We start from the raw sequence: 25,661 nt of genomic DNA, 5'->3' as shown, positions 1-25,661 counted from the left end.
CAGCAGACAGGCAGCCCTGGCATCTCTGAACAGTGCCGTCCAGTCCACAGGTGGTGTGGCTCCTTCCTGGGTGAGGTCTACCTCTCCCAGCACTAACTGAACTGGAGTGAGAACCTGTAAGCAAACACTGTAACTAGGTTAAGTGTAACAGTGCTTTCAAGTAACTGATATGTTGTTGGTTTTTTAAAAAAAAAAAAAAGTAATCTGCTGGTAGATTTCCAAATGGTTTAGAGGCTTAAAACTGAGTTAGTATCATTTTTCTAAAATTTAGAGACATCATCATCACGAACTTGTCTGCACGGTACCATGCAAACACGTGACACGTGCCTGCGGGAGCAGGTGCCAGCCCTGGGAGCCATGAGGAAAACCGAGTCCCTGCACCCAACAGCTCAGTCCAGCGGAAGAAGCAGCCTAGCGAACCAGCACTTACAGCCACAGTGAGCAGAAGACGCCCTCCCGCAGCCACGCCGGAGGCCAGGGATAAAGGAGGCCGCCTGCCACCTAGGAAAAGCACACTGACAAGTCTTCCCGCAGGGCTGGGGAGAGCACTCCACGGGGCAGGAGGGCACACTCATGGGAGTGGGGAAGGACAGGTAACCTTCCCATGGATAAACATTCAGGAACCAAAGGACAAGACGAGGTCACTTCTAAACGGAGTGGGCATGAAGAAATAAAAAAAAGTGGAAGGACACTCTAAAATAGTAAAAGAAAAAATAAATGACTGTAATGATTTAAGAGAAAAGGAAAAAGTTCTAGCAGTCATTCAAAAACCAGTAATTTTACATATTGTTTCAGACCCAAGAAATCTCTTTTCCTAAGGAAATGAACAGGTATATTCACCAAATATACATGAGGAAATGTATTGTGAAATCATAATAATGGACTATTATGTAGGTTTTGGAAAGCAATTTAATAGAATTGGAAAAGACTCAAAATGTTAAGTAAAAAACAAAGGTTACAAAATTTTATATTCAGTCCAAGATCAATTTTGTTTAAATACACACACACACACACACACACACACACGCGCAACACACGCGCGCACACACACACACAGTCGGCAAAACTTGTTTCTGGGTGGAAAGATAATAGGTGATTTTTAAATTTTCATCTTTACATCTTTTGTATTTTATAAGCTTTATACAATGAATGTGTTATGTTTTAAATCAGAAAATGCACAAACTCAATTCAGTTCCCTATTAGGGATCAGGGTACATGAGACATAGTGAAAACACAAACGAAATCCAAAATGCACAAATGTCAAACATATATCATAAAAGAAGAAGAATCAGCTCTCAAAGAGCAAAAACAGTATGAAATACATAATTTCACCCACTTTTCAAGTTGCAGATGAACTGAAGTTTGGTTTCATTCACCCTGTTATTCAGCCCAAATTCACTATTTTGCTTTGTTTTGGGTCTTGGCCTATAAAAAGCCAAAAAGCCTGAGGTCTGTTTCCTAGTCATTTCTAGCATATCCTCGAATTTGTAGAGATCAATTATCACTTAAAATAGCCTAATAATCTATCGTAATTTCTGATCAGCAAAATAACACCAATAAAACAAACAATGTTTGTCATTCACATTTATTGTTCATATATGAATATGAACTGTAAATATAAAACATACATAGATAAGCATCCAACATTTAACTTAGAGTGAAATCACCTAAGATATATTTATCAGTTAGAATATAAATACATGATTATTGTTACGAGATTAAAATATTAAAACCCATGAGCAGGATAACTGTAAACAGGAAACCAGATGCGTTGACGTGAGTACTGAGAAAGGGTTCATTTATTTGACAGCCTTAGGAAGCACATTCTATCCTTTGAGCCAAATGTTTATAAATGTTTTAAAAGTCAAAAAGAGATTGGATTATAATTCTATTACCTGTGAAACTGTTGAGTGTACTAACATAAAACAACCTTCAAGAACTGTATTCAATTTTTAGTTATTTAGTTCCATTTAAGTCATGACAATGATCCTTTTTTTTAACGAAAAAGCTCTCTTTGGGAATCCCACACATGTCGTATGAACGAATTAAAGCAGAATAACTGGCTCTGTCATCTCAATTTCACAAGGAGGAGAACCCTAAACTCAGATGCAATACTGTTCGTAATGAATCGCAGATTCTCAATGAGAATATAGAATATGAAGAAATAAAGGAAAGTGTTAAAGAGAACGGGGGGTATTCAAAACATGTTCTGTTCTCACTAATTAATCCTGAACGCTCTTCATAAGAATGTTCTCAGAGAGAACTGCTATTGTTTTTAACCTAGGAAGGGAACCAAGTGTTCACAGAACGATTAGAGGATGCTATCGACCATTTCCAAGAGCTGAAGACAAAGAAATTTTTGAGATTTGCTGGATAATATTCAGCTTTGACTAAAGGTCGATTTTAACGCTGAGCCAGTAGACATTTGACCAAAACTGTGATTTGATGGACCCTACTGAAAGATAATCTTAGATAACACGTTTCCGGCATTCTGTCCGTGTTCTTCGGCTGTGCTCTTATTTTCACAGTGAACACACAATCAGCCAGCTGAGTACAACGAGTCCACCGAGTCTAAAAAAATGGTATTTGAGGCATGCCTGGTGGCTTCTGTCATTGTCTCAACTGTATTATTTATGAGAGCATGCTTATTACTACATCGGCACTTTTAATAGAGGCATAAAAACAATAAATCTTGAAACGAGTACACCAACACTGCAGTTCCCTAAGGAGGACAAGGCTTGGACGCTGGGCTCTCGGATGTGGGGTCCCCCCAGGAGGGCTCGGGGCGTCGACGAGTTCCGCATTCGAAGACTTCGGGGTGGCTCTAGCTAATTTACTAAAGTGCTGTTGTTCGAAAGCCACGTGAAGAATGAAATCTATCCAATGATCTAAGAGGTGGCCACGGAGAAGTGGGCTTATTCAGACCACTTCTGGATTATTCCAGAAAGTCTGTCAGCCCCGAGATGACAAACTCTAACCACCACAGCCATCCAGAAATGGAACCGGCTGCCTTGAGAAAGGAGTGAGCTCCCTATCACAGATGCGTTCAAGTAGAAGCCACATGACCATCTGCCAGATTGCCCAGAGAAGATCTTACTTCACGAGAAATGGCTCGCACCAAAGGTGCAATGACAGCATCCGCTAAGGCTTACAGAGCACTCGCTACGCTCTGGGCCCTGGGATGCGGGTAAAGCCAAGCTCGAGCGACCCGCACAGCCTGTAAGTGATGCTACGTGGCAGAACCGCAACATGAACCCCAGCGGAGTCCTGAGCCCATGATCTCAACCACTAGACTCTTCGTGTGTGAAACGCGTCTGCGTTTTCACTAGCGGCGTCATCAGACGCTGCCTGTCGACCCTCTAACCTCCGCGACGCAAGGCCTCGTCCGAAGCCTGCCACCAGTCAGTCCTGTCGGAAGGAGGGAGCCTGCGGCCTGCTCCTGCTTCCCTCTGCAAACGGTTTCCTCAACTACGAGCTGTAGATGGTTCCAGACTATGCGGAGCCTGCCCTGCTCTCCCATCCCGACACAACTGTAGCTGGGCGTGGCCCTAGCCAGGGGACATCACTACCCACCTCCACTCACCTCCTCGCTGGGCCTGGCAGCCGTGTGACAAAGCTCTAGCAAAAGGAACGTGAGTCAAGTGATACGTATGTGCCACTTCTGGCCAACGACTGTGACTATGGGGCTTCTTTCCCCTCCCTGCCTGCTGGGTGACCAGAAGTCTCCACGTTCTCCAAATACGAAAAGTACGGTCACCAGGCCGGAAGCAGTGGTGTCACCTGTGAAGCAGTTACACTTGCAAAGTATCCGGCCCTAACCCAGACCCACTGAACCGGAAACTGGTCACCGGGCCCAGCAATCTGTGTTCTAACGGCTGCTACGGGGAATCTCACGCATCCTCGCGCTCAAGGACCGCGGCCCTGGGCGCACCAGCCTCGAGCCGGGGATGAAAAGGCCCCGCCCTGCTGTCCTGACAGCAGAATGATGTGTGAGAAGGTCACAGGTCTTCACGTGACCAGGGGGAGCAGAACCATCCAGCAATCTGGACCATCTACACCGAAACTGCCATCTGAGAAAAATCAGCTTCTGTCACATTGAAGTCAATGGCACTGCGGGGACTCTGCTGCGGCAGGCAGCCTCGCCCAAACAATTCCAACGCCTCTCTCTTCTGACTTCATTTACAAGCTGTAAACATTTGTCGGTCTGCCTCCTCCCAGAGCCAGATGCCGCTCTGACTCACCTGTGCACCTCTCTGGGCTCTAATAAAGCCCCGGCCAACGCCACACGCTCGACAGACAACAATACCCACGTATCCCGTTCTGCCTTACTACTTACTAACATCTAAAGTGACCCCAGTAACATGAGGACTTTCCTTTTTTAAAAATGTTCCGAAAGTACCAACATTCACTAGACTAAAACTCTCCAGTTCCACAATGACTCTCGGATGATGCCAATTTGTCAAAGGTTTATCTTCCGCAGCCCTGGTGCCTGGTCTGCGTGGTTCCCAGTTTCAGAGAGGGGTCTGGTTTGGGTCGGGTTATCCCTCGTCCCCGGCAGGACACCTGGCTTTCCTTCGGCAGACCTCGCCCTGTGCGTGCTGCCACTGTGGCTCCAGGGGCAGGTGGCTGGGCCCCTCTCGGACCCGCCTTCCCGGCCGAGCAAGGCGCCCTGACCTTGGTTTCACGAGAGCGCACACTCCAGCATCACACGTTTCTCAAATCTGGAGTTAGCGGCAAAGCAGGGAAAAGTCGTTTAAGGTCTTCAGTATTTTCCAGAGGTCCCTGCTTTTGATAAAATCAACACGAAAAGGAAAACAATTCAAGGCTGGCCTTCTGGCATTTTTCCAGTCTACTCTGCTGAAATGGCCCCAACATCCTTCCATCCATCTTTAATATTCCAAGCAGGATTAAAAAAAAAAAAAAACTACAAATGTTTCCTACCAAATGTCATATTCCCAACAAAGTTATTCTATAAATTATAGTCCTGTGCAGTAAAATTCTGAGCCTGTGCCAAAAACCTTTTTTGAATGGCATATTTCTCCACTAATTTATATTTCCTTTACCTTAAATAAAAAAAAACCTAATTCTTTAGAAGATTCCTTCTAATCCATATCAAAACTTCTAACAAGTATACAGATCGATAATACCCAAAATTCTACTCTTCGATTTTGATGAGTTTATCAGAATTTCCTCACAAATCTAATGGAAAGTTGAAGTTCAATATGTTGATGCCAAATTCACCCAGATTTTCCTTTATTATGTGGCTTTAAAGATATTTTCCAAGAACAAAAGAACACATAACTCGTCTCAGACTACGAGACATGTACGAAGACCACAGTTATAGCAGGATTATAATCTTAAGAGTCAGGGCCCCTTAACTGTCATCAAAGGTCCTAAGTACCAGCTGAGGGTACCTCCCCCAACCCGGCCCTCTAGAGCGTCACCTCCTCGCTCTACTCAGACTCGAAAACCCGTCACGTCTATTCTTGGTATGCAGCTAACATGAACAGCTGTGCCGTCCTGCTATTAGAGAAGGCATGCTGACACTCACAGAGAGGCATGGTGGATTAAACGCACACTCTGAGGCCTCAACTGTGATCACAAGACAAACCATTCTGGCCAAAATTCAATATGAACTCTAAAAAAGCCTGAAAAGTTGATAGGGGCTTATAAGGCAAGCAAGACCTTTCCAAGTATTACTTATTCCCTACTAGCAAGAGTTATTTGTTTTTAATGTCACACCTCATAAAATAGCCTTGACAATTAGACCCATTCGTATTTGTCATATTGGACTCACAAAAAGAAAAAGGCTAGTAGCGTGAATTCCAACCTTCCTATTTTAATGGGGTATTAACTTGCAAGATTAGTCTAAGATGTGAGCCTCTCTGAATCAAAAGAACTAGTCAGATAAACTTTAAAATTCCGTTGGCCAGTTTAAGGATGATTACTAAGCGACGAAATATAAGAATTACATCGGCAACTGCAGTATGACATGGTTGGCAAGTCTTCTGTTGTCCCCTTTGTCCTGCAATGGCGATCATTCCGTCTGTCAGTGACCCTCTGAGGTATCAGGACAGGACCGCGTGCTTCAGGTTGGTCTGACCACCATCAAACCGTAACAGAAACTGCTACCTACTTCCTAATGGCCAATAAGCTAAATCTGGTCTAGGTGTGTTGTTCAGGTTCATGAAAAGAAAACTTTTAGCCAAAATTTTAAAATTCCTATTTTCACAAAAAGTCCAGAATTTGTCCCTGAAAAGTTGGCTTTGGTGGCCACCAGCAGACGTGAGTGGGGGCTTTCCTTCTGACTGGGCCTGGGCCGTCCAGATGGTCATGCCATTAGACCTCAGGAAACGGCTGCCTTGACGTTCACATCCGCTTCCGGCCCCTGCCTGGTCCCCGCCAGACATCTGAACCGGGAATGTATGTTGGCATTAGCAACTTTACCTAACCCATGGCCTGGCCAGCTGAACACCGTCTCACCATACACAAAACTCCCTGGGTTATTCATAAAATCTCAAGCTGGTCTCGGACAGCTCTCCTCCTACACAATTAACTGCTAGAACTTCGTCGCAGGCCTTTACATTTGCCTTTGAAATCTGATATTGTTAAAAATCATTCATTCATTTCACTCACTATTTACTGAGCACCCAGGAGACAAGTGGTTTTAAAACCAGTGGTTTTGCAAAAGGCGGAGCTCCTCCCCCTACTCTGTTTGAACAAGGTGGGTGCCACCAGGACATCTTGCGATACTGTGGTTCTACCTATAACTTAGTTTCAAAATGAAAATGAAAGGATCCACAAATTTTTGTTTGTTTGTATAAACAGAAAGCTGTTTTATTTCTACATGTAACTGAGTAACTTAAAATGTCTAAAATTATATACTGTCTACAACTGTGACCTTCCACAAACACCTAGTCTGGCATAGAAAACCTCTAAAAACGAAACAGGTTTCTACGAGATTATGAATTAAAACAGAAAGTATGTTACAGTTTTGTCCAACGCCTAGACAGGAGCAAGGCAAGTGGACAGAGGCCTGGGCCTTCATGGAAGTGAGGTCGTCTGGTGGGCAGCTGGGAGCCAGGGGTCCGTGGCTTCCTCACACCATAAACACTGGCCACCCCCGGGAGGACCTACCGATGACACCTGCTGCTGGCCAAAAGCCAGGCCTCCCCTGGACAGGCTGGTTGGGAACGCGGGGCGGGTATGCCCCAAACGACCCTGTTTGGAGGGCCTCACTCGGTGGGGAGAAGGCAGGACACGACAGCCCTTTGTTCTGTATCGATAAAGAAAACGAAGCCCGCTGAAGCCGTCCTCCTCCGTCTCTGGACAACGGTGTCGATAAAGCTTGTCGTCCCAATCGCCCCTTATCTCCCCTTATCATCCAGCTGAGAATACTGGTCCCTCTCACAGCTACCTTCACTTCCTTCTGAATAATCAGTCACAGTCCCCAGCCCCGCCCACCCGCCAAGGATTTGCACATCTTCTAACTCATCCTCCTGAAGAAAACGAGCCAGCCAGGGAGGTCTGTGCAGCCTCCGCCCAGATGAGCGAGCCCGGCTGGCTGTGTGGCCCCCCTCACGACACGGGACCTTCACTCTCCCGGCTACGCAGCCGGGAGGGGGCACGGCAGTGACCAGCTGGAGGAGACCCAGCGGCAGAGTGACCCGCGGGGAACTCAGCCGGCCGGGCTGCGGAGACAAGGAAGCGCCTTATCCAGTGGACGGTCACTGCCTTGCAGCCCCACGAAAGATGGTGAAAAAGTCACGTGTTCCCAGGAGCTCCCCCGCGGCCCGGCCGAGCCCTTGGAGGGGCTGCGGTTCCGAAGCGGTTTGAAACGCCACGCTCCACCCGCCGGCGCGTGCTCTCCGTGCCCCGCGTGTCTGCACCCCGCGTGTCTGCACCCCGCGTGTCTGCACCCCGCCTGGCCCACGGCAGACACGCCCGCCTTGCAAAACGAATCACCGCAAGTTCCCTGACGGCAGAACCCGAGGACGGGGCCTAAGGCTTCGGGCACAGTGTCCTCCAGCGCCCTGGAGAAGCGCCTGCGGAGTCGGCCGCGCCGCGACCACCGACGCCCTGCCCTCCGCCTGCGCCGCCCCTGATGCTGGCCAGCCCGAGGCGGGGCCCGCCATCGCCCCGTCTTCCGGACGGGGAAACCGAGGCTTCCGAAGGTCGGGCGAGGCCACGACGACGCAGCCAGCACAGGGCCATCGGTGCTCTTCGCCACACGGGTCCCCTCACTCCAGACGCGCTCCGTGCCGGGGGCGGGCCTAAGCGCGAGGGGTAAGAGCAGGAGCGAGAGGGGGCCCCTGCGGCCTGGCAGGGAGACGTGCAGAGCAAGCAAAAAACTAAGTGCGGCGGGTTCCAGCTGGGAGGGTGCGAGGCCCCCCTCGTCGACAGGGCAGACGAGTCGGCCGGAAATCAAAGGGGCTCCCAGCACCACTTCCGAGAGCGGGAAGGGGACTCGCGGTTGACAAGTAGCCGGTAGAAAGGGGCAAAGACCCCCAAAGTGTGCCCATTAACTCCTTCCTAACAAAGATAAATCTGGGTGACACTGGGCTTGGTTTTGCAGACACGTGAGGGCTGGCGGAGTCCAGAGCTAAGGGCAGAGGTTGACACTCGCTCCTCCACAGCGCCGGCCTCGTCACAGAAATGGTACAAGGGGCAAGAGGCAGCCCCTTAAAGGGGCTCCACCTGGACACCCACGGCCTGAGGCAGAAGTATGTACTTATGCAGAGCGGCGGTCTCCAACCTTATGGCACCAGGGACCGGGGCTCCTATGAGCACCTAACGCCTGACAAGCTGAGGTGGTGATGCTGGCGCTGGGGAGCAGGTGCAAACACCACCGCTGGCCTCCTGCTGTGCGGCCCGGTTCCTAACAGGCCACTGACCGGTACCGGTCCGCGGCCCGGGGGTGGGGGACCCCTGACTTCAAGTACATGTGTATCCTATACACATGACAGAGGTTCTAGCAGGGAGAGTCAAAGGATCACAAAGAATGGGGTAGATCTTAGAAAGCTTTACCAAGGAGGCGCGGGCTTTAGCTCAATATTAAAAAACATGGGCTTGCTGAGCCACAAAGAAAAAAAAAGGTGGCAGGGATTTCAGGCAGAGGAAACAGCTCAAAGACACGGAGTTAAAAGCCCGGAAAATGTTTTGAGGGGAACTTTAAGTAACTAAACAGACAGACAGGTACTTCAAGCAGCAGGCGACCCAGACGTAAACTCCAGCTCTGCCCCTCTATGCCCTCTGGGCGAGGCCCCCTGTCCAGAGGGTGGGTGAGCAGGGGGAAGGGGCTGGGGGAGGGTCTGAATAGCAAAAAGGAGCGGGCAGCCACACTTCAGAGGTTCCAAGTTTCTTTTAGGCCAGTGGTTCTCGAAGGTAAGCAAGCAGAGGGATCGAGGGGCTGGGGGGCAGGGGGGCAGGGCCTCTCACAGGGCGGCCTTGTGTCCAGGACAAACCCCAAATTTAGACTTTTGCTATCGTCTACACATGAGGTTATGCATACAGTCACTGGAGATACGGTGACAAATTGGAAGGAGGCATGGACATCACTCTACTGAAAACGTGTCCCATTTCGGTGCCATGGTACCCAGAGAGCACTGGGAATTTTATTTTTCCCAAATCTTGTGATTACACTGTCAATTACACTATATTATATTTTGGAGGTTATATGTTAATTGCTTAAATACACATTTTAAAAAATATATCACATTTTTCTAACTTTTTAATAATATGGAGAGTCTTAAAAAATAAGGCGAGGTAGCTCTGTACCTCTGATGGTGGGGGGGGTGCAGAGGAAGGAAGGGAGCCTGGTCAAAATGCAGATTCCTGGCCCTCGTTCAGTGGGTCTGGGTAGGGGCTGAGAATATATATTTTGAACAGCAATCCTGAGCGGTCTTTGATATAAGTGGTCTCAGAGACACTGCAACAGACAGCATGGAAGCTGGGAAGAACTTTTAGCAAGGACGTAACTGCTTAGCCCGCATTCCTCAAAGTTTGTCACTGGATTTGGCTATTAGTGTTGGAGACAGAAGCCTGATCACAATGGTTGTAAAAGTGAACGGAAATTAGGGAAATGGAAAAGCGAGAATCAACAATTCTTCCAAAATGTATTGAGAAGAGGCAGAATGAGCAGGTGCACGAAGAGCCCTGACTTCACAGGTGGAGAAAGCGGCAACACCGGAAAACACACGTTACAACCACGATGCCCCGGGTCACGTGTAAATGCCCCCCCGGAGCCAGTTCGCTCTGCTCCTCCAGAGCGTCGACTTGCACTCTGAAGGAGGCACCAGCAGGAGATGGAGGAGGGGAGAGAGGGGGTATTCATCTCTCCCACGTGCCCCTTCCTCAAGTCCACCCCAGGCTGGCAGGTCTGTCACCTGAGGCCACAGCTCCTCCGGGCAGGAGCTGCCTTGGGGCTCTGCCCTTTCTTCCACTTGCCCCTCCAGGCCTAGGGGAGCTGGTGCTGGCAGACTGGGCTGTTCCTTGCTGATTTCTCTAACCTGCCCATATCCTGGTACTAAATGGTTCTAAAGTCTCCTTGGTTACCTAGTTCAATCTGTCTTGTACCAGAACCCTGACTGATACATATAACACTAAGCGGAATACAAACGCCAGATCCCAAATGCTTTTGTTCAAATTAGAAAGCAGTCACATTAGATGGCGTTCCCGAAAAGGTTTACACGCGAGGCGCGCTGGATGCAGGCTCGTAAGAGCGGTTAGGATTTCGATAAACAAAGGAAGAAGGGCACATCACGCACACCTGTTCAGAGCCCCTTCCTGATTCTATCTGTTCACGCACTAGCTACCCCTCCCCCCTTTCCACACCCTAACGCATTTACCAAAGCATGACTTCGGGCTTCTCCCATGTCGTTCATAAAATCATCAAATGATCACTCTTCTGAGGGCCGTGTTCGCAGCTTGTTTTATTTGAAAGAAATCTTGCGAGTTTGATCCGTAAAGCCCCACCTGTCAGGCCCTGCGAGGCAGAAGTCAGCGCATGTGTGTGTGTGTGTGTGTGTGTGTGTGCGCGCGTGCGTGTGTGTGTGTTGATTATTTCCCTCGAAAGTCGGCCCCAATGGACGACAGCACACAGAGACCAGGGTTATTTGTACCTACTGGGGCAGTAATAACATAGGAAGCATCTTTAAAGCAGGGGGACAAAGAACTCTTGAAGCAGTGAGGAAGCAGAAAAACCACTTCTGATTCCAAACTCCAGCCTGGACTGTAATTCCGCCCAATCGCGGTGTGGGCATCCGATCGAACCTGCGCCTCGTATTCCCTCTCCTAAAAAGGAAGCCCTAAACAGTAAAAATGGAATACATGGGAACAGATGTTAACTTCCCGAAAGAAAAATATAAAAGAAATGCCAAATATTTCATAATTTGTAAAGAGAAAAGGACCGGGTATCGAACATATACCAGGACCAGGCACTTTACACAGACTGTTGGAATCTTCACAATAACCTACAAGTAGATGCCACTGACTATTATCTTTATCGTACAGATGAAGAAACCAGGACTTAAAGAAAAATACAATAATTTGCCAAAGAACACAAGGCTGGCAGAGTCTGGTCCCAAACTCAGCCATGACACATCCAGGACACCCCAACACAACCTCTTCCTACCGATCAAGGGAGACAATATCGTATGCGGAAGCTGACGCTAACTGCCGTGTTCAGGAAATGCGGTATTTTGCTGAGCTGCTTCAAGTCTGACCATTGAAAACTTCTTCAAGAATTATTAGTCCATTTTCCTCCCCTCAGTTTTCATTTATATTCTCTCCAACACAGTCCAAAAAGAATTTGGGGCAGCTTCTTCAGTTAATGAAACAAAGAATCGTGGAATTTTAAAACGAAGCACAATAAATAAACAAACAAACAAACAGCAAAACTAAGCACATCGCACATTTCACACAGGAGAAAACTCGCTTCTGCGAAGTGACACATCTAAAATTAGTTAACTGACAGGGCCTAAAATACAGATTCCTGATGCCCAGTCTCCCACGTTTCCTCATCAGCAGGCCTCGTCCACAACAGACTGTCTCGGGGTTTCGGGGTTCTCCTGATGAAGACTGATGCTCATCATGGGTGTGAAAGCAGACAGGAGAGACAAATGAGTTAAACATTTATGTCCCAAACCTAGAGCATTCAAATGGCAATTTTTAATTAAAATTAATCCTCGATTGTCTTTTGCTGCTGTTAAGCTTCTTCTAAAAGCCATATTCGTAAAAAGGCTCAATATGAAGAACGTCACTTATTTCTTCATCTATAAGATGGGGTTCATCATAGTACGGAACTGGAGGAGGATGAAAGAGGTTAATGATTTAAACTACTCTTTTCCCTAATATGTGACTTCGTTTCATGGATCGTCTGTATGGGGGCGGGGGAGCATACACAGAAAAGGTGAATCAACAAACTGACCAAAAAAAAAAAACAAGACTCTTTTATAAGCCTTACCTACATACATGATTTTCCCTATCCCAATCATTACTACCAGCTCTTCGGTGTTTGGGAAATTGCTTCCTTCTACCTTCTCCTCCAAAGATATATTGGCAACTCAGCTCTAAAGCAATGATGTACCAAAATTATTTGCCACATGTAAAGACTATAAATTAAAACAGACCTTTTACTCAAAGTCATACATGTGTGTGTATGTATACGTGTGTGTGTGGATATATATTTACTCAAGAAATATATATATTCCTGAAGCTGACTACTTCAGGCCTTGAATTTTATCTGACTTCAAAAGGTGTTGTGAGGATTCAGAGAAATAAAATAATGCCAGTGAAAGAAAATTTTAAACTATAAGGTGTCACCCATTATAATTATTACTGACTTTGCAGGATTAATAATATGCAACAGGTGGCCCTCCTTCCCCTCCCACCTCCCCCCTCCAAACCTTTCCAACTATCTGAGTCTCCCTCTTGCCCCAATCCCTGCCCAAAAAGCTCAGCACATCATCTCTAAAACAGTGACCCTGTCCCCATAAAACAGGACTGTTTGATCAGGCCCATCTCATCCCTAACTGTCCATCTGCCAAGTCTGCCAACCTGGGCATCATGTCACTAAGGAGATTTACTCCAGTTTCACAATAGTTACAGTATCAACGGAAATAAGGAAACAAAATGGTTAAAAAGGGGAAAAACCCGGATGTTTCTTTCTAGATAGTGGATTATTATGGGTACACCTGAAACTGATGATATGTTATAGTGACAAGTATAACTCAATTTTAAAAAATGGGGGGCATCCCTCACGCACACTGGGATGCCAGCTGTGAGCCGTTACGTATCATTCTTTCGAATGAAGAAAATCCACATCTGCACAGTTGTCATGTGCGTTATCTGAACTGCAGCTTCGAAATAAAGGAAGAGCTACTAAATCATTCTGTCTACCACCACCACCACCTCCTAAAAAAAATAAAAGGGAAGAAAGAGAGAGGAAGGCAGAAAAGAAGAAGAGAGCTGGAAAGCAACCTCAGCCTGATAACTCAGAGACTGAGGTAAACCAGATGCAATAGAATAAATGACATGTTGAGGTTAAAAAAAAAAAAAAACTAAACTAAACTAAAAACTGGCTGATATGGAACATATAGTTACTTCCCTGTTTAAGCCTCCTCACTTTGGAGTCTTTTGAAAATTCACCACATCAGGAACTAAGAACACAACCAAGAACAGGATTATGTTCGATGGCATCTGATGTCTTCCCCAAGCACCTGGAGAAGTGCTTGTCTCTGGCAGGGCTTTCCCTTAGCCCAATTATTCCTCAAAACCCACCCTGCACAGATCCTTTTAACAACTGCACTAGAAATAACATCACCTGTAATGCAAGGCCTAGAAAGGGGAAACATCAGACGTTAGAGATCTCTTATCTTAAAGCATCACTGAATCTCACGCGATACTAGGTTTTATATTTTTACTTAAATGTAAGGCCCACTGAACAAATACTGTGGTTACCTCAGGGTCACTCTGGAATTCTCGGGAAAGAGTAAACATCCAGGAGTCTAAGGCAAGATCTTGTGCTCCTTTTCCTTGACTGGTCTTACTGTAAACCATTTACTTCCTCCTCTCTGTCCTATCTCACCTGAAATGTGCATTCTTCTATTCCGTACATACCAATAATTTCTATCATTTCAGAAATTCTACACTCCAGTAAAAAAGTTAAACTCTTTTTCTGGCCCTGTGGTCCTTATCTTCCTCTGACATCAAAAAAACACTTTTGTAATTTCCTAAATTTTCAAAACACTGTTTAGTACATACCAAATTAACATACTAACAAGTTATATTTTTACGCTTTGCATTTCCTGATTTTCTTTTTCCTGTTGAATCATACTATTTGATTACAAACAATTCTTAAGCTTTCTCTCAACTTGAACTCAATTACTTTCATATTACAAAAGTAATTTTCTATTTTGCTCACTTTTAAAATAATGGCTAAATGACTATTTATTCATCTAATTTTACATTATGAGTTTTTAGCTATTCCAAGAGCTTTATCCACAAAAAATAAATTCTTCAGTGCTTCAACAATTATCACTACATAAAAAGTTGAGGCTTTTGTTGATATTAATCCAACATTCTTAAGACTTGCTCAGAGAAAACTCAAAATACCACATACCTAGCTCTACAAATTCAGAGTGGTCACACAAGAGTAAAGATTGTCCCAGGTACCACATCGAGACACAGATAATAAAGAGGGACAGTCAAATTGTAAGTCCTGCCACCTTCCCACATCCCCCTGCTTATTTCAGGCCTGAGGAGAGCTTGTTCTGGATTGCTAAGATGTCTAAATGAGTTCGTTAATATTAAATCACTTTTAAAAGGTAAGCTTTATTGAAATTAAAAGGTGGTAGCATATTAAAGAAGATATCTCGCCATGGTTGGAAGAGAGAGACAGAGCCAGCGAGGATGTGAATATATACCTGTCTCCCTAAAATACACTTTGCTCTTCTTCAGCAAAAACATTTTTAAAGAGATACCTACCCTGCAGTTGCTAATACACGGCAGCAGCCCGCATAGGTCAGGGTGTAACACACAATACACTAAAAGGACATACTTCAGAAAAGTGAGACCCCTTTGCAGGAAAACCTTAAGTTCTGGTCAGTGTATTAATAAACAGGACTACTTTCTTATAGTGCACGATTAATTAATAAATCTATTCACATGACCACACACTGTAACTGTTCAAGATGTGTGGGGAATTAGGTATTTTACTATGAACCAAAAGTTATGACTGAAATATAAGCAAAGAATTCAGGTCTGAACAGAAGGTAGAAGTTTTTACATTTGTTGGACATAGCCTTAAAAAAAAAAACAGAGCACAAAGCATCTGGTGTCATAATGTCAGGCACAGGAGTCACATCTCGCTGCTGTGAGATGCAGCCTGGACCAGAGGAATCCTGTATCATACATGAAATCCCCGGTGACATCAATGACAGCTACACATTCAAGGGGACAGTGAAGCAGGGTCCCTTGTAAAGTGAAAACGCTTCTGTATCAAAAACACTTGAATATCTCTCAGCAAAAATTTCAGTAAATTACATTAAGCTTAGGGCTAGAGCATCTGTCCCCATCCACAACTTCCCTAAATGTCACTCTGACAAAATACTTCCAAACTTTCTTTTCTGAGTAATCATGACGTTGCTTTACACAATACTGTTTCACAATAATCCTTAGGCCTTTCATACAAACTCAATTACCTTCATTTAAATGACACCCTTCCCTATATGTGTCAAAGGCTTTTTCGAGTGTTGGCAGAGAGGGGATAGGGTGGCTTCTTCTAGCTACAAGGTTGCAACTTCCTCGGCTAGAACTCCTTGGATTACTGACTCACTGACTTTTCTTCATAATCTCTGCCTTCCCCCAAACTGTTGCCTCTCTATTAGCCACACTTCAACGCAAACTGTCCCAAAGCGCAAGCAGGTAGCTGACCCCTAAGCTGGCCTCCTCCGCACCACACGCGCCTTGCCTAGAGCGCTCTCCACCTAGGCACATCCATCCGGCTTCCCCGTGGGACACCGGGCGCCACGCGCACAGGGCAGACACCGGGCTTCCCCAAAGCACAGCTGTCTACACCGCCTCCTCCCGTGCCCGCTCGCACCGGGGGCAGCTTGGGGGCTGCGGGTCTCCGGCCGCCAGATGCGCGCACGCCCCGGGCCCGGCGCCGCTCCGGCAGGGGACAGGGCCGAGCATGCAAGCGCGCACGTCGGTGCCGAGCCCCCCCGGGCGGCACGGGCACGGGCTGGGTGGGGGCTGGGTGGGCACGCCGGGAGGGACGGCCGGCGCCAGGCGGCGGACGGACAATAACAGGCGGGTCGCCCCCTCCCTTCAGGGACGCCCCCCCCACCCCCGCTCCAGCCCGCGCCCCGCGCCCCGGGTCGCAGGTCCCTAGCGATGGCACACGGCCGCGGAGGGGGCGGCGAGGGCGCGATGCCAGCAGGGCCTCCTCGGGTACCTGGTCGATGGGCAGCTGCACGGCGTTGCTGAGGGGCTGCAGCAGGGTGGAGCCCGTGGTGCTCGTGGTGGCCATGGCCGGCCTAGCGCTCCGGCCGCCCGCGCCGCTCGCCCGCGCGCTGTGCCCGGCGACGCCGAGGATGGGGATGCAGCCGGCGCGCCTGCCCCCTGGCCGCCCGCGGTCGGGGCGGCGCGGGGCGGGGCCGGGGAGGGGCCGGGGGCGGGGACCTGCTGGGCCCTCCCCCCGCCCGCGCCCCCGCGTCCCCGACCGCCCCCGACAGCGCCCGCGCCCCCTGGTCCCCGCGCCCGCGCCACAGGCCGCCCGCGCGCCCGCACCGCCCCCTGACTTCCAGCAGCTTCCAGCCGCCCCCTCCCCACCTCGCGCGCCCTCGCGCCAGACAGCCCCGCGGCCCAATCGCGGCGCGGCGCCCCAACAACCGCAGCCAATCAGAGAGCGCCGGAGGCGCCCCGCCCCGCCCCATGCGAGGCCCCGGCGGAGGGGCAGGGGGCGGCCCGGCTGGCGCGCGAGGGACGCTCGCGGGCGGTGCTTCCCCGGGTTGGCGCGGCGGTTCCCCCATCTCACCTCCCCAGGCCTCCCACCCGAGGGTCAGAGGCCAGCCCCCCTCTCTCCAGGAGGGACGGTGGACAACAAAGGAGGCCGGGGTGGCTGCCAGACAAAGGGACGACGTGAGAGGCGCCGTCTAGCCAGTGCGAGGGGAAGCTGGGGACAGAGCGTGGGGCCGGGAGGAGGGCCACAAACCAAAAAAACTGACCTAGATAGGAAGTCCCTTTGTCTTCAGGTTTGCTGGGAAAAAGCCCAAACTTGAGGCCAGTTCTAGTTGTGAGCGCCATTCGGTCACCCTCAAGCCTACTTGGGCCTTCCAGGGTTGAGAGGTCGGGTGGGTTTCGGCCAACCCAGGGAGGGAGACAGACGGTCTCACTAGTACCTACGGGGCTTTTCGCATTAAGCTCTATGGTGGCCGAGCTGGACATTGAGGGGCCGCCTTTCTCAGAAAGGAACACTGTTGCTAAGCATCGCTTCGCCCTGAATCGCTTTCGTCGCCATCCTTTCAATCGTGTGCTGTTTCACGTACCTGCAGTCTGCGTAGTGACTTCTCTGTTACGTGGACATCTAATCTACTTGCCCGAACTTAAACCATCTGAGTTTCTTGAAAACGCAAGTGTCAGCTTTTGTCTAGAAGACTTCAAAAGCGGAGGGATGCTGGAGGGAACATCAGGAGGGCTCAAAAATCGAGGATTTAACAGTCTGAAATTTTTGGTGGAAATCACTAATGGTTATTGAGCGTTTAACTGCATGCTTTTGTGTTTTAAACGCTGCTTTAAAGATATATTGACACTTAATCCCCACAGTCACCACGCAAGACAGGTGTATTACCACCCACCATCGATGGAAGAGATGGAGTCACGGGGGAGGTAACCAACTCGTCCAAGAATGCGCAGCTAATAAAGTATTACCATCCAGGTAATCTCCGTTCAGTTTACCTCTTAGACGCTAGGCCCTCTTCTTCCTCATGAAAACTCAGTCCAGAATTTCACCGGCTCTCAGGAGTCCAGTCTACCGGATTACTGCCGCAGAGTCACAGACGAGGGGACAGCACAGATAGGAATATACCAGCTTCCGTGAGTCACTCCTCTGGACCTCAGTTCTCTCTGACAGAGACAGTTGAATTTATCAGTTCAATCCCTTCCGGCCTAACGTTCTTTGATTGTTTGGTTAACGTAGTTCTAGACTGGCAGATTCTCAACCCTCACTGGATAAGGGTTGAAGGAAGAATCATCCAGCCAGGACCTTCATTCTCCCTGGGCCATTTTCCCATGACGGTTCTAATCAATAGTGAGCAAACCTGTTCAATGGACAGCTCATTGAAGCATATTGTTTCTATAATCCAGACCTCTCTATTAATATAATCTTAGAAAATGTTGGGGTTTTTTCTCCTTCAATTTTGGGGAAGTATAGAGAAAGTACACAAGTAGCTCAGCATACACACTAAAGGAAAATTTGGAATTCCATTTTAAAAACTTAAAGATGGGTGTTGGGAACAGATCACAACCTAAAGTAGCACGAAGATACACTCTCGGGTCTAGAACAAATCATGTCTACGAAAAGGGGTTTCCTTAGACTGAATTTTTTAGTAGGACATGACAGAACATAGTTCTCTATTTGGGGAGACTACATGAAATTACTTTAATATCTATAATGGGGAGGATTTTTGCCATCTGGAAAACTTAGTTGTGTCAGAGTCGTAACGCTATAAGTAAAATATAGTGTAGCGTTAATAATAGCTTAGATTTTGGAATTAGACAGAAGTAGGTTTTCAGCTGTCTGCCTTTTCTTAGTTTCAAGATCGTGGGCAAGTTAATTAACCTTTCTAAGCCTGTTTCCTCGTGTAAAAATGAGCATAATAATAGGATAAATTATATTTCATATATTATAGTCCATAAATTATAAATCTTACCTATATGAAGAGCTCAGAATCATGTTCGGTGCATGGTAAGACTTAAAATATATTAATTACCATCCAAGAAATATGATGTAATTCTGAAAACGAAACTATTTTTCTCAGATTAAAAATACTTCATCTTTGTATTTTTAATGAAGAAACTGAGGCTTGTTTTTTAAGCTAATGATTCAGTGATGATAGTGTATATCCAATGCAGGCCTTCTGACCGGCATCTGGTAATTAGACCAGAAGCTCTTAAACTGTGATGAAGGGAGCAAGAATTGAACTAATTATGTATAACACCTCACTGTCCTATCTCAGATAACATCCACCCTACAAAAGTGATTCTCACATTCTTCATTCTTAAAAACAAACATTTATTGGGTACTGGCTATGTTCAGGGAATATGGGGGGTTTTTTAAAGAGCAAACAATATTTATAATCTAAAGAAGAAACAGTCACATACACAACCCAGAGTGAAGTTTTATAAGAACATTACTTATCCAGCGATCACTTCGCGAGGTGTGTAAATGTCTAACCACTATGTTGTAACCCGAAACTAATATGGTATTTTATGTCAGCTGTAATTGGGAAATAGATTAATTTTTTTTAAAAATAAAAGTACCAAATAAGGTCTCTCTTTAAATGTTAAAATCAAAGAACGCATCCAGGAGAAAAAAAAAATACCTGGCTGGTAGTCAAAAGATCTGAGCTTAGTCCTGACTTTTCCACCAACTTCGAACGTGAGAAATCTGCTTAACTTTTCTGTGCCTTAAGTTTCTCATTGTCAAATGTGGATAGTGATAACTGTTCGTCTTACCTCAGAAGAGTATTGTGATTATGAGTGTGAAATTAATGGTAGACTAAATTATTTAAAAAGATATTAGCAATATTAGTATTAGAAATTATAGCTGGTAGGAAAGAGATTTTGATACAGCAACCATATTTTAACAAGAGTTTCTAACTTAGCCCAAATCATAAGCGCACCAAGTGCAGGTCACGGATAGTAACTGTCTGCCGGCCGGCGGGCTCACCCTCCTCCATGACACGCCCCCCCCGAACGCCTGTGGTAATTAAAGACCGGTAAAATGAAAATTGCCCTTACCAACTTATTTTTAACTTCGAATAAGCCGCTCAGAAGAAATGAATAATCTGCCAAGCTGCTTTTGTTTCGTAAAAAAAAAAAAATGGTATGATAGTGAAGCTAGAGTTCTAGGGCAATGATTTTGCCCGTTTTGTGCCCTTAGATCGGAGAATAGCTTCGATGATGACAGGCACTGGAACATACATATAGTAAAAGCCCCAGCTAACCAGTTGCCGTCTTTAATACTTCTGAGTTAACCCTAACCTGAGACCCAAAAGGTGGAATTCAGAAAGTCACTCTTTAAGACCTGACGTGATTCGATTAATTAGGACATCGCAAAGTAGACTGATGAAGAGAGCGTGGACGCGGGAGACAGTAGACGTAGGAGGCCTGCCTGGGAAGCCTGGCTCTGGCCCATCACTGACGAGGCCACTGTAACAGGCGAGTCAGTCACCTTCGGTGTCATTGTCTATACGTTAGGAGATTAAAAAAATAATAATAATAATTTCTGTGGTCCCTTCTTCCTGTAAAATGATAGGATTCCCAAGAATTTCTAGAACTCTTTTCTGTCTTCCCCTCCACTGGTTTCACAGTTACCTCCAATTTATTAAGTCTCAAATCAACCCATCTTCTTGAACACATCTGTTATTCTTGGTGATCTGTGACGGTCTGTGTGTGATATCTGTGCACCTGAGGGACACATTTCCTCTTCCTCACAGATTTATGTGGCTTTTGCACCTGTAGAAGAATGAGTCAAATCTCAATTAGTGCTCATTCATTGTAAGTCGGCCACCTGAAACCCTCTGATCCTCAGGTATAGAAAAACGGAGCACCGACTCCCATGCTTCCACACGTTTGCGTAACGGCGTTTGTGTTCAAATCATGAAGCATCTCATGAGGGAGTCATGATACCCACCCAGCCTCCATCGTCATCACCATCGCCACCAGAAGGAGGTACTGCACCTACCACAGGTACCACGCTGGCTAAGAAGGCCTCGTTTTCCCAGGTCTACCTCATGTTACAGGTTATTTCTGTTTATCTAATTATAAGATGAGCTCCCTTCCTTAAATGTGTTGATACATCGCTGCTCTTCTAGAAAGTCTCGGCTGACGACGCGGGAAGGAGTTACACTCTCTGCTTCTGTTGTCGGCCCTGACGAGTGAAAGCCTCTGGCGATTCTCTAGCCCACCGAAGAGTTCGCCCAGAAGCCTGTCGCTTTCAGCAAATTTTCCTCTCCATGGGTAAATGTGTCAAAAAAAAAAGAACCTACTTTTGTGATAGGTATTTTCTGCTTAAATCTTTCCTTCATTACTGTCCTTTTCCAGATGCGGGTGTGTTCTACAGATTACAGTACTCACACTAGAGCCTGAGCAGTGCAGAATTGAGAGTGAGAATCCTCTCCACCTGCATAAGGTCTGTGGTTGCCACATCTAACCCAGTTCCCTCGCCGAAGGACCAGCTCTCCAGGACAGGTGACTCTTCCGGTTAAACATGAGGTACCTGCTAAGGAATTTCCTTATAATCAGATAATGGCTTGGTTTCGATTTCATCAAATTACTTTTTTATTTATTTTTCCACTTGAAAGCGGATACTTCTTCTCTCTTATGTGGGTTTTTGTGTGTAAATTCTGATCTAGGCTGAAAACACTGTATGGCATAAGACAGTTCTTATTAAAATCACAACACATTTAAAATAAAAATCTGTAATGAGAGAGATACCTACTGTTCCCTAGGTAGCTTAAACCAATTGTATTATTAGATTTATAAATAATGGGTCACCACTTCCAAAATGAGGAAGTAGATCAGGTGGAAATAACCACCAGTGGGAGCCCCTTCTTAGAGTCTTCCTTTGAAATATTACCCCTAACTTCATTGAGACATTGGGAGATGAGGATCGTAGAAAGTACCAGGTGAAGAAGTTGGGCATTGGAACCAGATTTCCTGAGTTTGAAGCTACTTGTTACTTATTTGATGTGGGGCACGTTATTTAATCCTTTGGGCCTCAATCTTCTTATCTATAAAATGGGAATAATAACGATTTGCGCCATTCACGTAACTTAATGCCCATAAAACACTCAATGCTTATCACACTGTAAGCTCTCAGTAAATATTAGCCACATCACCTCCATCATCATCATCATGACTATAGGAGTGGCAGGTCTCGCAGTATATGGTCACATTTCCCACGAGTACCATATACCAAGTAGAAGTGTAAATTAACAACAAAAGGTTGATTTAGTCCGTTTGTCCCTCCAAATTGAGAGGAGAAGAAAAAAAAAACATCAAGGGCTAAGATTTGGTGTATAAAGAGAACACTAAATGATTTATTATAGTTCTGGCCTATGTCACCTGAAATCATTACCAGAGCTTTATATTTGCAGACATAGATGGATAATAGAAAAGGGTCAGACTTTTCCTTCTTCTTAAAGGCTGGAATATACTGTGGTAAGTAAGATTATTTTATTTTCTAACTGGCAGTATCTATTCTGAGCCTTTACAACCTACACAGTAGAAAAAAAGATGAACAAAGACAGACAGTAATTTATATAAGAATTTCTTGGGTAGGAACTAAGCAAATGAAAGCATAATTTATAATTTAAACTATTTGCGACACAATTAAAAGCTATTACTCTGGCTGACGATTTTAAAAATTCTAAATACCATTAGACTCATTCTTCTGTATAGCATTTCTTTAAATACCATCTCCAAATCCACACATATTTATCTTTTTTGGTCAGCATCCAGCTGGTAACCAATGAAAGGATCTTCCATTATACTAGGACAGGGTCCAGGAATTCGATCTTATTGCATAAAGCTACTCTATTCTTTGTGTAAAATCTGTCCAGCTACTGGTCCCTAGATACTCATCTGAAATTGTTCCCTTTGGAGTTGCTTGAGTGTCATTGAAAAATAAATGAAAAGGAAAATAAAATGAACTCAAGTATGTCTGATACAACCCAGCAACTCAGTGGGTCTCAGTGGCTTCCATAGGACCGCCTTTATGAGAATCAACCAGGACACATGTTTAAAATCCAGATTCGCCATAAAACAAACAAATAAATAAAAATAAACTTTAAAAATTATAAATAAATACATAAATATTTAAAATTTTAAATCAAAAATAATAAAAATAAAATAAAATCCATATTCCTGGGTGATACCAAACACATGAAGTTTTAAGAAGGAGGAGGAGGAGGAGGAGGAGGAGGAGAGGGGGAGGGAGGACCTGGAGAAGGAGCGAAGAGAAATTACTATTTCTAGGCGGGGGCTCTGAGGATCGGCACCTCACCAGTGTCCGTGGACATTTCCTAAGCACACACAGAAGGTCCGGGGCCATCACTCAAGGCTCTTAGTTTGTTAAGAACTTCATTTTAATTAAGAAAATACAGAAATGATTCATAAGTGCTGACTCTTATACCGGAACAAGTAATTTAGTTAGGTTTTGTTAAGTGTCTTTCAGATTTACAAATAATAAATCCATAACTCTTTTCCTATGTCGAAACGTTAATTAAATCCACTAATAATAACAGTACTGATAACTGACAACTAACGTGACTAGGCCCATTTTGTTATTTAAATGAAATCAAGACTGAATGCTCAGAGTAAATTCTTATTGGCTGTTGTATGTATAATAAAGACATTAATATTTCTTTATGTTTCTGCGGTTTCTTACAAATATCGGAAATCTGCCAACTTTGAGATCCTTCATCTGAGATCCAGCATTGGCCAGTACACCATTCAAGTGATAGAACATTGGACTAGGAAGAGAATTTGGGAAGCAAAGAAAAATCATTTGCTGCAGTGTTCAATTTTAAGAAATCTAGATCAAGACCTGTAAGTAATATACATATCTAAAGTCTTTGCCCAGGAATGGTACATCTGAGGTCTTCTATGAAGAAAAAATAATTATAGACAAATATTAACAAGGTAATCCAGAGAAAGAAAAAAAAGGAAGCAATTAAAAGACCCTAGAACAATACGGGCATTTTTTTCTCTTGCTTTTATTTTTTAATTTCATTTTATTTGTATTTGCCATAAAGTAACATGTGTATAAGTTAAAAAATCAAATAGTACAGACTTTAAAAAGGGGAGGTTTCCTGCCCTGCCTGTCCCACTCCTGATTTTTGCTTCCCACAGTCAACATTTTCAGCTCTTAGAACTTGCCTCTGTTGGTGTTGACTTCCACATTTTCTTTTTTAAAAAATATTTATGCCGTATTTCAAGACTTTTTCATTTTAAACATTATGCACTGACCACCTTACTATGGACAATGAGAATACAGCTCTTTTCCCATCCTCCCTTCAACCTTATCCTCCCGATATAATTTTAATAGTTATTCATAGTTTCCTTTATTCTGACCTCATAAATACTATTCAAAGATGAGTCACGTAGTATGCTATAAAATGGTTTCTATTACTATGCTACTTTGCATTTTTTTCTGGAATTAGCATTTGCCTTTTCTTTTTCTTCCGTTTTCCAGATAACTGTCACTAATTCATCTCTAAATCCTACCACATGACACTCAAACTCTTATCGACATAGTCACGTGCAGCGGGGAATCTATCAGTTCTATGTTTTCGCAGGTGTCCTGGAACCCCACATTCTCCTGTTTCCTTCTGCACTGGCTGCTCTCTAAGCTCTAAAGCAAGCTTTCAGCCTAGAACTTTCCTTCGATGTCTTGGAAGGATTCCTTTCGCTTCTCTATATTGGAACGCCTGGATGTTACGTAGCCGGGAACGACACTCAGTGACACCATTGGGCTGTGTGATAACCCCACCATCACTGCCACCTGCTGTGTATACTTACGATTCTAGGGATCAGATAGTACGTGTATTCTCAATGGGGGCAATATTGCCCCAAAAGGAAAAAAAATTGTTTTGGGGGGATGGGGAGTCTAAAAAAACCTTATTCTTTAAAATAAAAAACACATATATAGTACCTAAACGAACATGCAGTATATCTGCAGCATGAAAATGTCATTAATGGGAGGAATTAGAGAAAAAAAAATGTCTAAGGAGGCTCCTCAGGGTGGCAATAATGAGAAGAAAGAAGTCTGCGAAACACTGAGATGATACAACCTTTGCCATAGATGCCCTGGGATATCTGGGACCTCTGTGTTGCTGCCACTTCACACATCTCCACCTTCCAAACGCCTCCTGGTTGAGTCTGCTCTATGGGACTTTGGTAATATTTAGAACCATTGCTGCAAGGGAGTCTGGGAAGTTTGATTTTAGCTCTCTACTGTTGAAAGCAGAAGAAGGCTGTTAGGAAGGAGGAAAGGGAGTGGGTGTTGAGTACACCAGTCTGTAACATCTGCTAAAGCTGGGTCTAGAATTTTAGATTTAAACCTTTTTTTGCAGTTAGAATTTTAAAGGCATGGCTCCATTTTCTTATAAGTTCCGATGACACTATTAAGAAATGCCACTTTAATTCCTGATTCTTTGTTTGTGAATTGTTTTTGTTTGTCTTCCTTTTCCAGAAGCTTTTTAGACATTCTTTTTATCATTAACATTCTGAAATTTTAGTGCGTTTCTTGGGGTGGGTCTTTTTTTTATCCAGTGCTGTATTTTAGAGACCCTTCCATTCTAGAAACACATAACCTTCGGTCCGGGAAAATTTTATTGCTTCTTTGATAATTTTCTCTCTTTCATTATCTCTAT

General features: G+C 45.3%; 1 protein-coding gene across 1 annotated transcript in view; it reads right to left on the bottom strand.

Moving 5' to 3' along the window:
* MBOAT2 (membrane bound glycerophospholipid O-acyltransferase 2) overlaps window positions 1–16,641 on the bottom strand; it is an 84,636-nt gene extending 67,995 nt beyond the window's left edge. The window contains exon 1 of the mRNA XM_039888097.1: window positions 16,457–16,641. Coding sequence (XP_039744031.1) covers window positions 16,457–16,531 — 75 coding nt within the window. The 5' untranslated portion in view covers window positions 16,532–16,641. The remainder of the gene's footprint in view (window positions 1–16,456) is intronic.
* Window positions 16,642–25,661: the final 9,020 nt, after the last annotated feature.

Source organism: Pteropus medius, unplaced genomic scaffold (assembly GCF_902729225.1).
Source record: "Pteropus medius unplaced genomic scaffold, Ma_sr-lr_union100, whole genome shotgun sequence".
NCBI lineage: Eukaryota > Metazoa > Chordata > Mammalia > Chiroptera > Pteropodidae > Pteropus > Pteropus medius.
Note: the sequence above shows the minus strand (reverse complement) of the source record. Positions and strands in the feature narration are given on the sequence as shown.